The 17,928-nt window shown below is 37.5% G+C and overlaps 1 protein-coding gene across 1 annotated transcript; it reads right to left on the bottom strand.

The window, feature by feature from the left end:
- On the bottom strand, positions 1–15,882 carry LOC110068210 (uncharacterized). Its single transcript, XM_020775588.2, has 14 exons — positions 15,442–15,882; positions 15,259–15,342; positions 14,993–15,065; positions 12,542–12,617; positions 12,154–12,223; positions 9,781–9,960; positions 9,122–9,389; positions 8,490–8,539; positions 7,385–7,438; positions 5,913–5,975; positions 5,529–5,603; positions 4,788–4,862; positions 2,994–3,083; positions 1–2,599 (listed from the first exon to the last, which is right to left on the bottom strand). Exons 1-14 carry the CDS (start codon positions 15,694–15,696, stop codon positions 2,486–2,488), a joined length of 1,527 nt encoding a protein of 508 aa, XP_020631247.2. The 5' UTR covers positions 15,697–15,882; the 3' UTR covers positions 1–2,485.
- Positions 15,883–17,928: the final 2,046 nt, after the last annotated feature.

Below are 17,928 nucleotides of genomic sequence, written 5' to 3'. Positions count from 1 at the left end.
TTAAATATAATAACTCTTTTATTTCCCCCATTCTCTCTGCTATTCTAGCTCTACGACTCTAAAACAAGAGTTCAATCAAACGCTTCTGTCTCTACGGAGACGCTAGCTTTGAAACTTGACGGAGAAGACTTCTTACTCTGACAAAAACAGTCCTCACTCCCTCCCCTGAACACAAGCCCACCCACCCTTCGATAATGTCAATGTTAGTTCCAACCTTAGAGAACGCTAAAACAGCGAGAGCCTGGAGAGAAGCCGTTTCTTACTTATTTTAACTGTTTTACATGCAAAATAGTGGAAAACTCCTACTTCATACGCCATATCTTTCAACTGTATAGAACTTACAGTTTTCTACAGTGCAACACACTGAAAACGCTCTACAGCTAGCACTTTGACTAAAGCGTATTTCTTAAGTTGGAAAACCAACACGTTATTTTAGAAAATAAATTGATTAGCCTTTAATAAGCTTGTATACTACTATCTAATGGCTTCTTAATTTGCTATGCACTTTATTGTTAAAAAAATAACCTGCTTTGTGAAAATCATTAAGTGAAAAAAGTCAAGTACGTATTAACTGACAATGGCCAAAGCCGAAAGGAAGGAAATCAAGGAGATGGGGAAGACCTGGGAAGGCATCAAGTTTATGGCAAGGGACCGACAGATGTGGAGGAAACATATTGCTGCCCTACATGCCACTTAGGCGTAAAGGGCATGAGTGAGTGAGTGACGTATTAACTGAGTCGAAAGAGATAAACTTTGCTAGAGGACCTAACTCATTAGTTGAGAGAATTAGTGGGGTCCCTGGAAAGACCCTCGGACAATGCTCTACAAAGGCAAACCAGCACGACCAAACAGTAAAAGTCTTCAATTTCAGAGATGGAAATCTGTTGTTGTATTAGCCCTTTCTTGACTTCATTCAATAAATGATTTATCACAATATCCCTTTCGGGAACCTAATTTGCTCTGGATAATCCAAATGTGAAACAATCTGGAAAAGCCATTACTCCCCACTCATATTTCCAAGGGGCCATATAGGTCCTATAAAGAACGATGCTGTACCTATTATTATTATATCTCCAAGTTAGCGCGCGCGCTATGATTGGTCAATTTTTGCGGGCCGTATTCTACTGTACGGCCCGCTAAAATTTAAAGCTGTTTTTGCCGCCAAAATGTTTTGTGATTTATCGTCAAGTGTTCTTAACATTTTTAGCAAGCAAAAGTTTAATACTTTCCTTTACTTCTGAAACAGTTCACTAAACATCGATTTCAAATTGACCCGTTTTGCTTTCGAGATGCGTCAGAAACCAGGTGAATAGAAATCGTTCCTGAGCCCGTCAGACACACAGTCTGTACTGTAAGTTACAGTTTCTCGTTTTTCCCCTTCAATTTATGGCCCGTGCGCTTCTCGCTTGGGCCATAAATGATGGGGAAAATACTCGGTCCGTAACTTACAGTACGGCCCTCGAACTCTGTTAGTACGAGGTATTAAAAATACATGAACATTATCATGAGGCGGTGCATGGATTAATAATGGAGTTTTTTTAAAAATAGAAATAAATCAAACTGTTTAAACTTCCCAACTCAAATACGTTTTCCCTAGGGCGAACAAAACTCACCAACTCTCTAGGAAAACAATAACTTGATGAACTTTCGACTTGCACGTGATCAGGTCGTACACCTTGACACCACAGCAAATTTGTGTGCCAGTCAGCCTCAGGCTTGTAATTTTTTCGCAGTTTGTTTTCTTTTTGAGTTAGGAAGTATAACAAAACACTGCATGACTGGTTCAAAGGAAAACAGTAAGTTTTGTTTCCCCTTGCCCCTCAGTGTTCCCCTCGGCTTCGCCTTGGGGAACATTGAAGGTCTCGAGGAAACAAAATGTACTGTTTTCCTTTGAACCAGTCATGTGCCTAATAATAATTTGTACAAGATTGAAAAAATATTTACAAATATACATTTTTTATAGACTTAAGTTTGTGCATCTTATTTGATAGTCGCTGTGGGAAATTGTCAAGATTTTCTCCAAGGCCTCAGTCACAAATGTACTAAATATTTGGATAAAAATGGTACTAAAATCCCCATTTATTTCTGTTTTATTTTCATAAATAACTGGAAAGGTATTTCACCCAAGGCCATGGATTGATATTGTTGTTAAATAATTCGTGGTCTTAAATGTCAAAAGCAGAATTTTGTGAAACGCAAAATATCCAAGGTGGGTATTATCTTTTCACATTGTTTTAATTAGGTCATCTACTTGCTTAGCAATTCCATGAACTGCATGTCTAGAATTTATAATTTTCCTATGAATCTGTTGAAGATACCAATTGTAAAAACAACAATGAAAAAGAGAGGACGAGGATGCACACAAAAAGACAAAAATGAAACCTTTTGGAATAAAAATTAACAAAGTACAGACCAGAAAGATGACAAACAACAGTGGGGCTTTGGTATGATCAACACAACAGTTACAAAATAACAAGACACAGAGTCAGCCGTCCTCCTCATGATCGGGTGAAGCTGATGCAGTTGACAGTTCACGTGATAACCAACTGGGCCAGTGTTCTATAGAGATGCCATGATTTCTCACTCGTTCAAAAAGTTGCTGCAAAACAGCCGAATGGGTCATTAAAAAATAAGTTTAACCCCAGCAACATCCAACCACAAGAGTTCAATGAAAGAATCTTAGACAATGTTATTACATTATAAGTCCTTTCGTAGCGAATTGTAACTTTCTTAGTTGTGTTCATTAAATCCTAAACCAGCGTAGCTTTAAACTATGTTTGATTGTCCACCTGGCTGCACTGTGAACCTTAACATAACTTCCTTTAGTGAAGGTTTCAACTTGAGCGCAGAGTCTAATGAGCTCCAGAGTTTATTAACAGTTCTATTGACATAATTCAAGATATAAGGGAACAATGGCTGGCAAATTCTCATAGACCCAACAACACTTTTAGCAGCTGACTAGCCAACCTCAGTATTGTACAACTTCAGCTTACCTGGGGTTTCAGGTGATTAATGTGGCCCACTCTATAGCCACACACAGCCATGTTGAGTTTAACACCAACGACAAGAGAGAAGAAATATTTCTAGAAAATATTAAAAGAATTAACAGCATGTTTCATTGTCCAAAATCTTGTACACATTGATTTTCAAAGAGTTACATCATTCTGCTGAAAATATTTTCTAGCTGTAATTGTTTTTGCTTATACCCTGAGGAACTTCCAAAAGCTGAGAGTGAATTACATTCATAAATCATTTGCAATAAGAGAACCTCAAGGTGGCCGAACACAGTTTTTGCACATGCTCTTGCTAATGCAATTCAGCGTGCACACAAAGATTACAAAAAACAAACATGTCCATACAGTGATCATTTTATTTGGTCAATGCCTGAGCTACTTTTCTTCATAAATGAACACAGGGAGTTTATGGTTTTAGTCTCTTATTAGAAATGTATGTTAGAAAAGGTAACGATGCAAAGAACCCAGCTATTCTCAGATTTTTTTTTGTTACCGAAAGAACCCGGTTAAATGTAGCACATGTGTAGTAAGTCAAAAAATGGTGATTGGATGTGACATAGCTTTCTTAGATATGCACTTATTTCTCAAGAACCACTCATTATAATTTCACAAAATTTGGCAGGAAAATACTTTAGGAAAAAGGAACTGGAATGTTGAAAAAAGGTTGAAATTTAACAGGGGAAGTTCTAGATATTTCAGTTGACCTTCCACAAAGGGATATTTAAAGATCTCTCTGTTAAACTCTTATTAAAATATTGTTAACTTGTGAGCATTGTTACAAACTTGTTGCATGCAAATGATAAAGAAAATCTAATGACTAGATTTTTCTGCAAATAAACAACACCGATTTTAAAGGCCTGTTTATAGTTATTCATGTTTCCATGACAACCCCATATAAGTAAAAAAAACCAGAAGTTTGTGTTGTTAACTTGCGTGTTGCCAATTTTGGTGACAAAGGGATCAAGGGATTTAGAGAAAAAATGAACGAAACACAGGTATCAAAAACTGTGTTCAGCTTACTGCGCTGTTCAATAACATGCGGACTCTAAAATTCAAAGATCAACCGACAAGAGCGTTTTTCACTACCGTCAATCAAGTGTTTGGTGGCTCCTCCCAGCTTCCGACTACTGCTGAACGCGCGGTAATCAAATCGTTGAGCACAGTTCAGACAACGAAACAGTGCTCAGTAGTAGTCGGAAGCTGGGTTGAGCCGCTGGACATTTGATTGATGGTAGCAAAAAATGCATTTGTCTGTTGAGCTTTAAATTTTAGAGTCTACATGTTATTGAAAGGTGCAGTAACAAGGTCTAAGAATGTCAGTCTAGTTCTCTCACTCTCAGGAGGGCCATCTGGTACAAAATGCCATTACATGCTCAACATGTGGTCACTTTGTGTCAAATTTGGACAGCAAAAAGTTCTTGCACAGATCTGTCTTTTGAAAGCATGATGGAAAACGTAAAATTATAAATATCATAAAGCTAATTTTTAGTTTTCTCTTTTGAATTTAATGCTGCATCCCGAATTCAGTTTTGGGATTGTTTTGACAAAGAAAAACAAACTCAATGACTTTAAAGTATCACAAGATTCAAAGTAAAATATAAATTCACATTTTAATCTATGTTCTTCTCAACACCACTGTCAGGGTTACTTTTAATGCCATACTACTTCACCTGGAAAATTATTGCGAGATATATTTATCGCAAATGAGTTTGCTGACTTTCAGTTGCAAATGCAGGAGCCATACATGTCTAAAACAGGGCTCTCATTTCTTACCTCCTCAGTTGAAACAGCATACTGTTGAATTTCATTAAACTTTACATGAAGCTGTGATATGTAATCATCTTGAGCCTTAAGCAGAACAAAAAAGAAATCTTACAGAAAAAGCCTTACCACAAAAAAATCTTAATTGTAAGATAGTTTGCAATGACCCAGAACTGAAACAACTATTATTCGTCCTATACCACTGTCACGATCTGTCATGGCCTAGCTTGAATGGGAACAAGTAACTTCTGTTAAGTTTGAGGTGACCTAAGGAGGTGCTAGTGCTTGAGTGCTTGTCTCAATAGAAGTATAGTTTCATGGCAAAACATTTCCAGGGAATATCAGGGGGTTTATTACCATTTTCAGTAGGAGGGCAACTGGTTTTCACAGGCAGGTAAAACTATTTCAACTCAACTTCTTTATGAGAAAAAAGTTTCCGTTAGATGGCCAAATCAGGCAGCCAAAGTTGTTTCCACAGCCAGTCAATTTGACCTAGTGCCAGCCACTTAATGAAACCCCTGGAATACTATAGAATTATTATATTGTAACATTTATTTAATACACAACTAAGCTAGCTCAGAGGGCCAATAATTTAATTCAACCAATCAGATTGCTCCATTGTCAGTGAAATCTTTTCTAAGTACTGTATTGCAGATGCATGAAAACAAAGTACTAAGCATTCAAAATTCATACTACAGAGGCTTTCAGTTAACATTGGCCTAGCTCAAAAGAATATTGTATATTTATATTTACCTTAATGCCATCTTGATATCTTTTCTGAAGATCAGACATTTGTGTTTTTAATGACTCTGCCTCCTGAGTTCTCGTCTATGACAAACAATGCATTGAGCAAAATGTTTTGTTAATACTAATTATTATGAAATTAAATAATTTCGTGGGTTTTTTTTTACTTTCATCAGCTGGATAAACAACAAACATTTTCAGTTTATAGTACTGTTGTGATGATGAGCTAACATCCAGTCAGCCAAAATAGTTTATTTTATTGAAGCTTCCTGAAAAGTGCCTTTTCCAACCAGTTTCAACCACATTTTGCAATCTCAACCAATACTAATCCAAAAAAACATAATAAAATTATTACAAAAAATTACTACTTGAAAATAGCATTTCTTATTTTACCTTGGCTAAGAAGTCTGCTCTAGTAAACTCAGCCTTGAGATCTTCAACTTCCTGCTTATACATCTGTGGACAGACAATTATAATTTAGGAAGAAATGTGACTTTAGAGATTGCCTCTGGACTAATGCCAACACACAATAATGTTTCAAGTAACAGTGTGCACAGAAAGTCTGGTCCAATAGACCAGGGCTAGTGGATTTCCAGTCAGGCTAGTGGAATCTGTCGACCACTTGCCCAATGGACAAGTAAAGTGTCTTGGGAAGGATTTTTTTTAAACAAAATTCAAATTTCAGAAGAACTGTTAGAGATGAACATTTTGGGAGCTAGTGACAATGATTTTTGGGCTAGTACATTACAGTTGTAAATAGACGTCTCATTGATTGTACTGTAAGTTTTTGGTATAATTTGGGACAATTTTTAAATCTATAAGTACCTTGAAAGTTTTAACGTCTTTTTAAAACTATGAATAAAGACCTTTATTTATTATTTATTGTAGTTAAAGAAGGGGCAAGCCCAAAAATTTGTTCTCTTTGCACCCTGAAGTAACTGTATACATATAAAAATCTTAAGGTTGGCACTTGTACAGTATGGAGGGTTTGGCTTGTACTCTATGAGGGGTGTGGTTTGGACTCTATAAAGGGTGTTAGGCTTACAAATAACCTGACTTTTCTGATGTTTTCACCTGTGCACCAAATTACGTCACCAATTCACAGTCACAACCTTGATTTAATGACCTTTTGTCACATCTGACAAAAAGTACTCTAGAAATCACAGAACATTACTGCAAGCTCTCTTTTACCATGTTCCTAATTGGCATATCACTGACCTCCACAAGGTTTGTCTAATTTGCCTATTCCAAGATATCATCAAAAAGGGAGTTACTTTCAACTAACTCATTTGTGAAGGGTTGTGAAAGAAAATCTTTGTATTTTAGGAATACTCGTATGTATTTTGAACAAGCTTGTACAGCCGAGCTCTTAGACGTGATGTCACTAAATAAAGTATTGTATTGCATTGCATTGCATTGCATTGCATTGCATTGTATTGTGTTGTATTGAATGAAGATTGGTTTGATGTTCAAATAGAAAACACTTTTCATGTAACCTATCCCATTATAGGAACATGACTGAAAGTTTTAGGGAATGGTAACACAAGCTGTAGAAGAGTGTTTTCATAACATTTTTCAAGTTCTCTCTCTCTTATTGTTTCTCTAACTCTATAGAAACTAGGAGAGAATGGTTTCTGCATGAAAAGGAAAGGAAAATCATTTGCTTACTTTGATGATTAAGATGTAAATTCTCTTTGCTTCCGCCACCATTACCTCAATGTGTAATGCTAATATTTATTTACAGAAGTACAGCTTTCAGCATATTCTTTCTTACAAGATGTTACTTAAAGTGTGTCTCTAACACTCAGGCTGGTATTGGTAACTTTATCACTGCAAAGATGTGCTAATAAAAGCTATTGTCTTACTTCCAGCGTATTTCTGTGGATTTTTTCAAGTTGACTTCTGGTTTCATCAAGAGCCTATAAAGAAACAATCAAACTTCTTCAATTCTTTACTACCTAACACAGTTTCATTTTTGTTACATTTATTACTCAAGAATGTCAAGCTAAAAATAATAAAATACTAATATGATTGTTACATATGACATTTTACTGTCACGCCAGTAAAATATAGTTACTGGAGTGCGATGTACGTTCTCAATGAGCCGTTCATGGCAGCATCGCTTTCTATAGAGTTATTGAGAAGTTATATTCCAAAGGTCAGCAAACTGTAAGCTTTATTGTAGCTAAACCTAAAACATTGTAGCTTTGTTACCTTCAGAACGTTTTAATGAACCATAGCATTGGTGCAAAGCATTAAAGCACTATTCATGTTTAAGATGTTACATGTAGTACAGCCTTTTCTACTGGCTTACCAGCAGACGAACGTCTCCATATAAAAGCTCAGACAACTGTTCAGAGTCCACTTTTAGTCCATCTAAGCAATGTAGCTATTACTTATTGTAAATCTATTGTTTAATTTTCCCTCCCTCCCTCCCTCCCTCCCTTTGGAGACAAGGTTGGTCATGAATTCCTGCATAATAAACAAAGGGTCACTACTGTGTAGTGCAGTTAAGTCTGCGCAACGACTTCCCCCAAGCTTGTTGTTTTTTCATCACCTTTGAACATTGCTTGCAAACCGATACTCTTGTCCGATCCAGCACGTGCTGTGTGTCATTGGGGAGATAAGTGAGGTTGTTTGTCACGCTATCGCTGGAAGTCGCATCATGGGCTAACCAAACGCAAGGCAGTGTTCCCCCATTAACGCCATCGCGAGTTGTTTGTATTTGATTAATAGCTCTGGTTCAATTGCAAGTCACCACAGTTAACTTACTTTTGCTAGGAACGACATTAAATAACAATAACAATAATACAATATATTTATATAGTGCAAATTCCATAAAGTAAGTAAAAAGGGTAAAAATTACACTAATAAGGTAAATTCACACAGTAAAAATGGAAAACAGGAAACAATAAATAATTAAAATACTACATCACATTACTGAAGATGGTATAAAATAACTTATTGTACCTTTCTCAGCTGAACTGCTTTGTTTGATATGCCATCCTTAGAGTTCATCTCTGTTAGGAAAGAAGCAGGCAAAAAAATAGAATTACAGCTAAACCTTTACCAATGGCTTCCTCTCTTTGCTCAGCGATTTTAATGTTAACCACACATAAGCCAATGTTCTATCTACAACAAAAAATCGGAGCTCTCATAACAATAACTTGGCTTGCTTGTGGTGAGTTTTTGGTGATTGACTGTGGTGGCTTTTGACCACAACACTTGACCCAAAGTGTCCAACAACAGCCAGGGTTTTTTCATTCTGGCTGAACAGCTTGTATTTCTTCCTTGGCGTGTGCTTGATGTTTGATGTGTCGTATGTGATGTTGCAACACGAATTACATGCGCAATAAGGATGCACAGTAACAATGGGCAAGAACATCCGAAGTTTAAAAGCAAATCAATTTTCAATTTTTCTCAATCCATTTTTATTTATTAGTAATTTCTATCTCATCATTCATAGTAAGAACAACTGCCACAAGTTCACCATGGTCAAGAGGTCAGCCATTCGATTCACCTGCTAACCACTGATGACCTACTATATAATTCAGCTGTGGAAACAGTGCACAGTAAATTAAAAGATTCATTTGTTGACTCACCATGTTTTACACCATCAATCACTACTTCAACTTTAGAATGCTGTCCCATAGTTGTGATGAGAGAATCAACTCTTTGGTTCACTGCTTCCTGGGACTGATTAAACATGTCCACTTGCCTGTTGATTCCGACTTCCCTCTTTTGTTTCTCAATTACCCTCGCAGCCTGTACAGATGCCCTTTCGGCTCTTATTTCTTCTTTCAACTTTTCCAACTCTTCGTTAGCTTGTTTCCCATCCTCCAATGCAACTGTAAGGTGATCTCTCAGACTCTGAGAAGTAAAAAGAAAGTCTCAGAGCATTGCGTTAAATTTTCATCATGTACTTCCAGAAGATATCCATACCCCCACCATGGAGAGAATTTCATGTGAGATCCCCCCCGCCCTCCCTAGAATTTCCATTTTCTGGACTCAAAAGTAACCCCTCTGGAATTTACAAGAGTATTATGTACAGCCCCGCACCCTCTGGAAATACTCATTTCGGCAAGAAAGTGTCTTAAAGAACTAATTAAAAGTAAACACTCCAAACACTAGGCTCTCTGCATTGCAGATCACTCCTGTTTATTATTGATTGATTGTAACACCTGAAGATACGCAACAAGAAAACATACGGCAATAGGGAGGTAATAATTTTACTATAACAATATAAAGAGAGAGGGCTGACCTTAGTGACCTCTTCAACATCAGTCTGTTGTTTCTGAAGGTGGTGGGCTAGGTGCTGATTCTCATCTCTATAGTACTTGAGTCGGGCCAATTCTATCTTGACAGCGTTGAATTCAGCAGTCTGGTCACGAAACTGCTGACGCAAATCTGCCAGGGACCGTTCAAGGGACTGACAATAACTCTGCAGAAGTATTTATAACAATGGTAAGTGCATGCATTTAGGAGAAAAAAATCACATACAGTGATGTATCTCTACAGTACCAGGGGTGTAGAAAGGTTCATTGTTGAAAATCTTAATGGTGACACTCATTGGGTCTTTGAGTCTTACAAGAAAAAGTGAAGAGGAATACACTACATGTACTTGCACTTGAACCTGACTCTGTTAGGAACTCATATTTTTCTTGATCCCTGATTTTCAAATGAAGGTCTTCAAGAGGTTTTCTCGAAGAAGATTAATTCTATTACCATCTAGAGTCACTGGAAATCCCCTCAGTTAAATTTTTGACAAAGATCGCTAGTACAATGTTGGTAAACGAACAATTACATGTAGACGTCGCTACTGTATATCAAACTCAGCAACTTGAACTCCCCATTATCTTGGCCTCAAATCATAAATTTTTCTTTTAGATGTGCACTTTTTACTTATTACTATCTGCTATCTAGAGCCTCCACTATCTTGAACTATTTTTACTTTCCCTTGAGAGTGAGATACATGAAGAGGCGGGTGAATAGGTTTGCGGATCGACGGATTTGGCTTTAAAAAGTGCTCGGTTTATAGACTTTTGTGATAAATTGAACAGATTGGTGGATTTCGAAAATAGGGTGGATCACGGATCAGCTGTGAATTTTGGCCTGGACTCTGGACTCTACCTGTTTTGAACGTTGGAATGTGGATCCTCAGATAGGAAGTTCGGATCGTAGATCTTTGGTCAGCTAGGGTTGTGATGTTAGTGTTTTAAACCCTTGATTTCTTTTTCCGGACGAGACTTGATTATATAGATTCGGGTTTGGCATTGTTATTGGAATTGTGTGATCCTTATCTTACAGCCAATTTTCGCGAACTTGACAATGCTGTCCGCATCTACCAGTTTACTGATGAACTTTCATACAAAACTAAATGGCAAATCTGTTAAGATAAGGAATCGAGTTTATGTCCAATGATTTCCAAAATATGCAGAGGACCTCTGAACCTGTCCAAGACTATCCTGGATTATCCACGGGTGTCTCAACTTAACTTCTGAAAAAATCCTGAAGCAGTTTTTATGGAAGAGAAACTTGTGTCTAGGTTCACCCTTTCCACATAACACTACAACCTTTCATATTTTTCATATAAACAAAAACTGGCCACCATAAATCAATTTGAGAATCTGTTGTAAACTCATGAAAATGTGTGCCTGCAGACCTGCCAATATTTTGTAAAATCAATGAATACTAGAGGGTGATCGTTGCCCATTGCCATGCATTTCATTATAAAATTTGGCAAGCTTTTTTATGAAACTTCGCACACTTACTAAGTTCGGCATGATAAATCGAGAGGTAAGCCTAATTTTTTTTGCTTGAATTTATAACAATCGAAAAAGCGTGACATCGTAGAAAAGATCTCCACTCAGTGGTGTGCATTTTATCAGTGCTTTAGATAATGTTGTAATTGTATTCGATATCAAAAGGTCAAAATAAACAATTATTTCCTTCCCTTTTTCAGACCTGACCGAAAAATTAATACCTTACCTTGGACCTAGACTGAACTGCATCTCTTTCAGTTAACATTTGAAACGGGCTTTAAATACCTCATGCTTATAACTATATCTCACTTCCTGATCAAGAGATGAATGACAGGGATGGAGTGGTTTTCAGCTGAGAGTTGTAAAACCAAAACCAAACCAATGACTTAGCAGGTAGACTACTCAGCAAACATCAAACCGTAGTAAAACCGAAACCAAAATATATCAGTGCCTTATTACTTTCCATACCACTCTAAAATACCTAATTCTATAACCAGTGTGTGCGAACTATTCCCTATTGCACACCAAAATGGTCGAAATGCACAACCTATTTCAGACTCAAAACCCATGCCATTTAGTGCTGCACATACTTTTAGGTTTACATGAAGGAGTACCCACCCACCCAAGGGAAGAAGGGAAACTAAAAACAACCATCTTACATACTGTTGGAATGAAAATATGCCACAGACATTTTTCAAACAATGCGGTTCCGGATTTGAACAAAAATATTCGCAGATTGACAGATTTGGCGAAAAAATAGCATGGATCGGCAGATCTGTATACCCCTATTCACCCCTCTCCATGAAGGGGCTTCAATTTTTCTGCAAAATTGTCTAGAAACCTGTAAGTGGCAGAAATGGAAATTTACACACCTGGCAGGCTTCCAAGCTTTCACTAGGTTGAGGGGGGTTGTTCAATCTGTAGAACTTCTGAACTGGATCACTGAATGACATAAATAACACAGATAACATTTAACAGTCATATTTTAGGTCATCATAAAAGTGTGTTCATGTCAAATTATGGGTGACAAGGGTTTCATTAACGTTTTCAACAGGAGGGCAATTGGGCAAGAGTATTAGTACTGAACTTCTTTGTAAGAAAAACTCTCTGTTAGATGAACAAACCAGCTGGACAATATAATTATTGTCTTCACAGCTGGTCTATTTGCCCGGTACCCAGCCCTTAATGAAACCCCTATGACATGAATTTACTGAGGGAACAAAGAAGTTAATCTTAAAGAGCACTAAGAGATCAACATACCTGAGGACAAGGCTACGATGGCAAAACAAATTGTTTGTAAATACTTCAAGACCTCTCTGACGTTTATCGATGAAGTCTACAGTATGTAACAAAAAGTTTTATGACATCAAAATGTGAAAATATTTTAAAATAATACATATCTGCCCGCACAGTTACAAGACATGGCCACTTAAGGGGAGTTCAGTGGACATCCACTGCATTTCACAAATAATATTAAATTTAACAACTACAAGAATCATTTTTTTTTTTTATTAAAGGAAGAGGTCACTCCAAAAAGCTTACTTTTTAGTAGTCTCCACCCATAGTAAGTAAACATTGGGTTTTTTTCACTCACCTAAGTTTCACTCCCCTGAAGTGCCTGCTATCTTGAAGAAACTTGTCTTGAATTCAACTTTGGAGGCTAGGCCCCCATTTTGAAACTGTACTTGGCAGCCAGGCTGTGTTTATGTGACATTATTCAATCCAACTCAAAATTGGTAGGAAGAAGAAAAAACCTGCCGCTGACTTGGCATCTTTCACATGGTCAGCAAAATGTATTTTTTCCAACTGATTATCTGCTTCACAATCTTCACTGCTATCATTTTTGGAGTTTGGAGCATGTTTGGCTCAAAATAATATGGCTCAAGAGTAGCCATAACCTAGAGTGGTAGTTAAAAGGCTTGTTGGAAGCCATGAACCAAATCCCTGGGACAGAATGACATCACGAAAATGCAGCCTGGCTGCTGAATACTGTTCAAAATGGCAGCAACGATGTCGAACTTTGGGCTTCCTTGGAGATGAATTTCAAAATGAAAACCTGCACTTTAGAGGCTGAAACTTAGTGTTTACAAAAAATTATGTTTTTTGGAGTGACCTTCTCCTTTAAGGATTTCTTGCAGAACACCTGACCACTTCATGCACAATGTATAAATAATTTTCATGGGTAACAGAATCATCTGTGCCAACTCTCCCAGATTATCCAGGAGTGTCCTGGTTACAGACTGAATCTCCCAGTCTCTCGTATGGGTCACAAAATCTCCCTGATATTACGGAAAGTGCTTGAAGTAAAACTTTTCACCTATATTTCATATGGCTGACAGTGGCCGACAGGTTTTTGAGCTCTTGATTTTGAGACCCCCCCCCCAGATATCTTGAATAGAAGGACATTTCCCTTCAGGATTTGTTAAGGTGGCTCCCTATAGTTTCACATGTGAAAGCTCAACTCATCTGCGCACACTCAGAGGAAAGTGTCAGTGTTTTTTGATGTTTTATGACATCAACATGAGCACAAAAAGCAAAACTGACAGAGAATTTTCTCATGTTTCCTTCTGTGAAATTCCGAACAATTCAGCAGGATGGTAATAAAATATTTTACTTTAACTGGAGCTCATTTTTTAGGGAAATCTATCTGACCGATAAAAGACGTAATTTTGCACACATCTAAAAAGCTGCCCATACGAACCCTACTTTTTGCGAGTTTAAAATTCGTATCCTAGCTGAATCAATGTATTGTGAAAATTTTGAAAGATTCACAGAAGGAAATTCAAGAAAATCACAAATAAAGCCATAAAAGGGGTAAATACGCATTTGGTTAATAGGCATTTATAATGCAGGACTAAAAGCCAAAATTTTAACAGAGATGATAATAAAACAGTTTTTCATCATAATTTGCTTATTACACTTAATAATTTTAAGAGGACTGGGTGTAAAAGCAAATGTAAAAACAGCATTCAAAATTTAACACCAGCATATGCAACATGAAAATGATTAACCTATGGAGCCACCTGAAATACCTTCATTATTTTAAAGGATTGCAAAACATGCAGTGAATAATTCCTTGAAAAACTAGGCCAATATGAAGATAATATTTTCCTACTTTATCACAAAATTGTACCAGTCTGGTGCCCATTTTATCAAATTGTCGTATCATTATTCTGAACAGCCAATTAATATCTTATCATTTTTTATTTGAAAAATAAGAATGAGAAAGTCAAGAGGTAGTTAAAAGATCTAAAAATAAAACAGACATCACGTTACCGAGTATTAATTTTAAAATATTCCACGCTCAATTAAAACCACAATCAGATATACTTCAAGCTCAGCCATTTCACTTTTTCACAAAATTGTTTCAGAGTGGTTGTGGGAAATGCACAATTTAGTGGAATGGCCTTTTCATTAAACATAGACGATAATTTTGATAAATAAGCATGAGGAAGTCGCGAGGTACACAAACTGGGCCAGACATGTCTAAAATGTCTTTAACTTTGCCCTCTAAACTGAGATTGGATAGATTTAAAAGTATCTCAGACCTGCCCGGCTATGCATAAAGTTACGAGAGGAAGGGCAAAAAAAAATGACATATCTTCCAACCCTTCACTTTATAGTAATTCCTACCGAGCGTATGTTTCCTGTTTACAAGACATTCAGATGCATGATTTTAAGTAGTAACTTCGACTTAAGCTTTTAAATTACCTTTGTTAAAGTTATCTTTGAAAAAGCGTTTTCCTGGCAAATGCAATCGAAATTGGGGATAAAGCTTACGTAACTGCAAATAAACAAAATATCGGTAAGACGATGAACTTGTTACTAAATAAATTTCACCATAATTGCGTCACCATGCAAGAAACTATACAAGACTCCCTCTAGCTACACACGATTTTGAACTGAGCTGTATATAATCAACTGCATGTAAAATTAATATTATTTCACACATTTATTAAGCAAAAATCACTTATCACCTTCTTATTCAGAAGCACAAAATCCCCATATCGTCTGTAAATTATCCAAGTTTTCGAACCATTGTTTACCTCGATCTTGTACAGCTGAGTAGAGAGACGAGAAGCTTTAGTACCGCAAACTTACGTTCAAGGGGCATACTAACCGTATGCAATATCGACGAAATATCTAACGATTTTACTTACGGTAAACCTTTCCCTCTGCTCCAGAGTTTCCTTCCCGAGTATACATGAGTCAACTCGAGGCATAGAAATCGTAGAAGCGGTGGAATTTGTAAAATCTTCGGAGCTATTTGCCAGCCGATAGCCATTCCCTAGCTGTACACTGTTCTGGCTTGCCGCTTGTACTTCCGCAATATCTCGCTCCTTTTTAAAAGTTACCGGACTAACAAGCCTTCTGGAGCGACCCTGAGAAGTTGCGGGTGCTAGGCCAGCCGACATTTTGTTGGAAACGTACTATTATTACTTTTACCGGGGCATTTTCGTGAAAGTGTTACTACTGTAAATCAAAATTCCCCGACCTCCAGACCGGATTTGCAAGGGGTCTGAGTTCTACTTGCAAACAATGGGGAGCCCCCTAAGGGGAACCGAAAGGGGTTAAGGTGATTCCTTGGTATTGCAGTGCACATCCCCTAATGCGCACGATTTCGCGTCATTGGCGCGCGCACATCAGCGTGTGCATGCGCGTACAAAACGTAAGAAATTTCCCTCAAACTTAGCTCGATAGCGGAATAAACGTAACACTCCTTTTCTTCTAAACGAACACGTTGACCCCCACTTTTTATTTCCTAATTTCAATGAGAACAATATCCTCAATAACTGAAAAAAAGAAATTGGCAGAAATCTAGGGCTATTTTTTTGGCAAATGAAATAAGTACTACAGTGGGAGACATAACGGGCCCAACAGCGCATGCCCAATTTATGTTTCCTTTTAAGGATAAAAAAATGCAGGGTATTTGAAGACATTTTTTCTGGGATGTAGATGAATAAACAATCAAAGAAAGTCAAACTCTGTCTGATATAACATGCTGCATTGAAAAATAATCGAGCTTATTTGTTGCGCATGCAGATTACAGCATTGTGGCATGAGAACGAGCACAGTGCCCCCTCTTTTTACTACGTTTTTAATATCTCCCTGTCCTGTAACAACAGCATACCAAGTTTCATCGCAAATTTATGGCAGGTTCTTTTACTAGGGAATCAACTTAAGGGCTGCAACCGTGGGCGGGGAAATGCTAAGGCATACCTGCCAACCCCCAGAGTACAAAAACCTGGAGATGGCTAGAATTCTTTTTGCAGCGATCTGAAATCCATGCTGGCCATCTTCGCTTTGACCAGGGCGACGTAAACAGCGTGCGAAAACCACGCCAATTTTGTACCAGCTATTGTGCAATTTGATTGGTTGATTTCTGACCAATTAGGATACTCGTTAAATATATATCTTACGTTTTTCGATCGAGAGCAGTTTAAATGGGAGCAACAAATTCCCTTCTTGTTTTATTTTCCTTTTTGACAACTCGAAAATAACGAAATTAATGAAAAAAAAAAATTAGAAAGAGGCACAGTAGGTAGTTCCCGGGAGATTTGGCGCTCTAACCGGGAGACCGGGAAATTTGATGAAAAACTTGGAGACTCCCGGGAAAACCGGGAGAGTTGGCAGGTCTGTTAAGGGGCGTGTTGCACTACAAATTCTGGCCTTAACCAGAAGAACTGAACCAAAACCCTTGCCCAACCTTTTCTTTTTCAGTATCAAATTCAACATGCACCTGTCACAGACTTTAGGCAGACTACTCGTCCTGCTGAGTCCCTTCTCTTTCTGATGGGTGAGAGTAAAAAGAGGGAGGAATCTGTCTTGCAGGCTATAGCCAGACTGGAGTCATTCTTTAAATGTGAGGAGCAATAATTATTAATTTTGTTTGTTCAGTGACCTCTCATGGATTCTCTTGTGTGGTATTTTTCTATAATTTTTACAAAAACCTGACATGTATTTTTTTTAGGTTTCCTTTGGTTTGAAAGTAATTTTAAATGATACAAAAATTATATAATGCAAATTATCAGTGGCGCCTCCATGGCCTGGATATGGATCCAATGTTTCCAGGTCAAACTGGAAATATTTGAAAAGTGTTGGTTTTTGGGCAAGGATGGGAAAACAGAAGAAACCAGAGAAAAACCCCTGTGCAAGGATGAGAACCGATAACAAACTTGACCCAGTCATGATGCTGGGTCGGGGATTCAAACTTGGGCCACATTGGTGCGAGGGGAATGCCCTAACCACTGTGCTACTCCTCCTCCCATAACATGAATTATAATCCATCAAATATTTTCACTTGCGTACAATTGGTCTAAATGTGTCACATGACTGATTATGCCCCAGTTCAAACCGGGGAATATCCGAGTGATATTTTCCCCAATTGTCAAAACTGCATGTGCTGCAAAAAATATTTGAAGGATAATAAACACAATAGCCACCATTTGGAATGAAAATATGCTCTGATATTTGTCCTCAAAACTCGCAGTTCCCCTCGAGCTACGCTCTTGGATAACTTGTTTGCATTTCAGAACAGATAATGTCCACAGACACATTAAATGTCCAAGCACATTTTTGCACCAAATGGAGACTACTGTTTATATAACCTCTTTTCAAAAATACTCTAATTTGAGAATATGGACCAG

The sequence above is a fragment of the Orbicella faveolata genome, unplaced genomic scaffold (genome assembly GCF_042242905.1).
Source record: "Orbicella faveolata isolate gen_17 unplaced genomic scaffold, um_ofav_v1 contig_3, whole genome shotgun sequence".
Taxonomy (NCBI): Eukaryota; Metazoa; Cnidaria; class Anthozoa; order Scleractinia; family Merulinidae; genus Orbicella; species Orbicella faveolata.
This window is presented reverse-complemented; position numbering and strand designations above follow the sequence as displayed.

Bases quoted from the DNA above. Each gene is read 5' to 3' on its own strand.
- LOC110068210 (XM_020775588.2), bottom strand. From the start codon at position 15,696: ATGTCGGCTGGCCTAGCACCCGCAACTTCTCAGGGTCGCTCCAGAAGG. The intron at 15,343-15,441 runs GTAAGTAAAATC...CTCTCTACTCAG, and splicing joins AGCAGAGGGAAAGGTTTACC to CTGTACAAGATCGAGGTAAA. The intron at 9,390-9,780 runs GTCAGCCCTCTC...TTTACTTCTCAG, and splicing joins ATGTTGAAGAGGTCACTAAG to AGTCTGAGAGATCACCTTAC.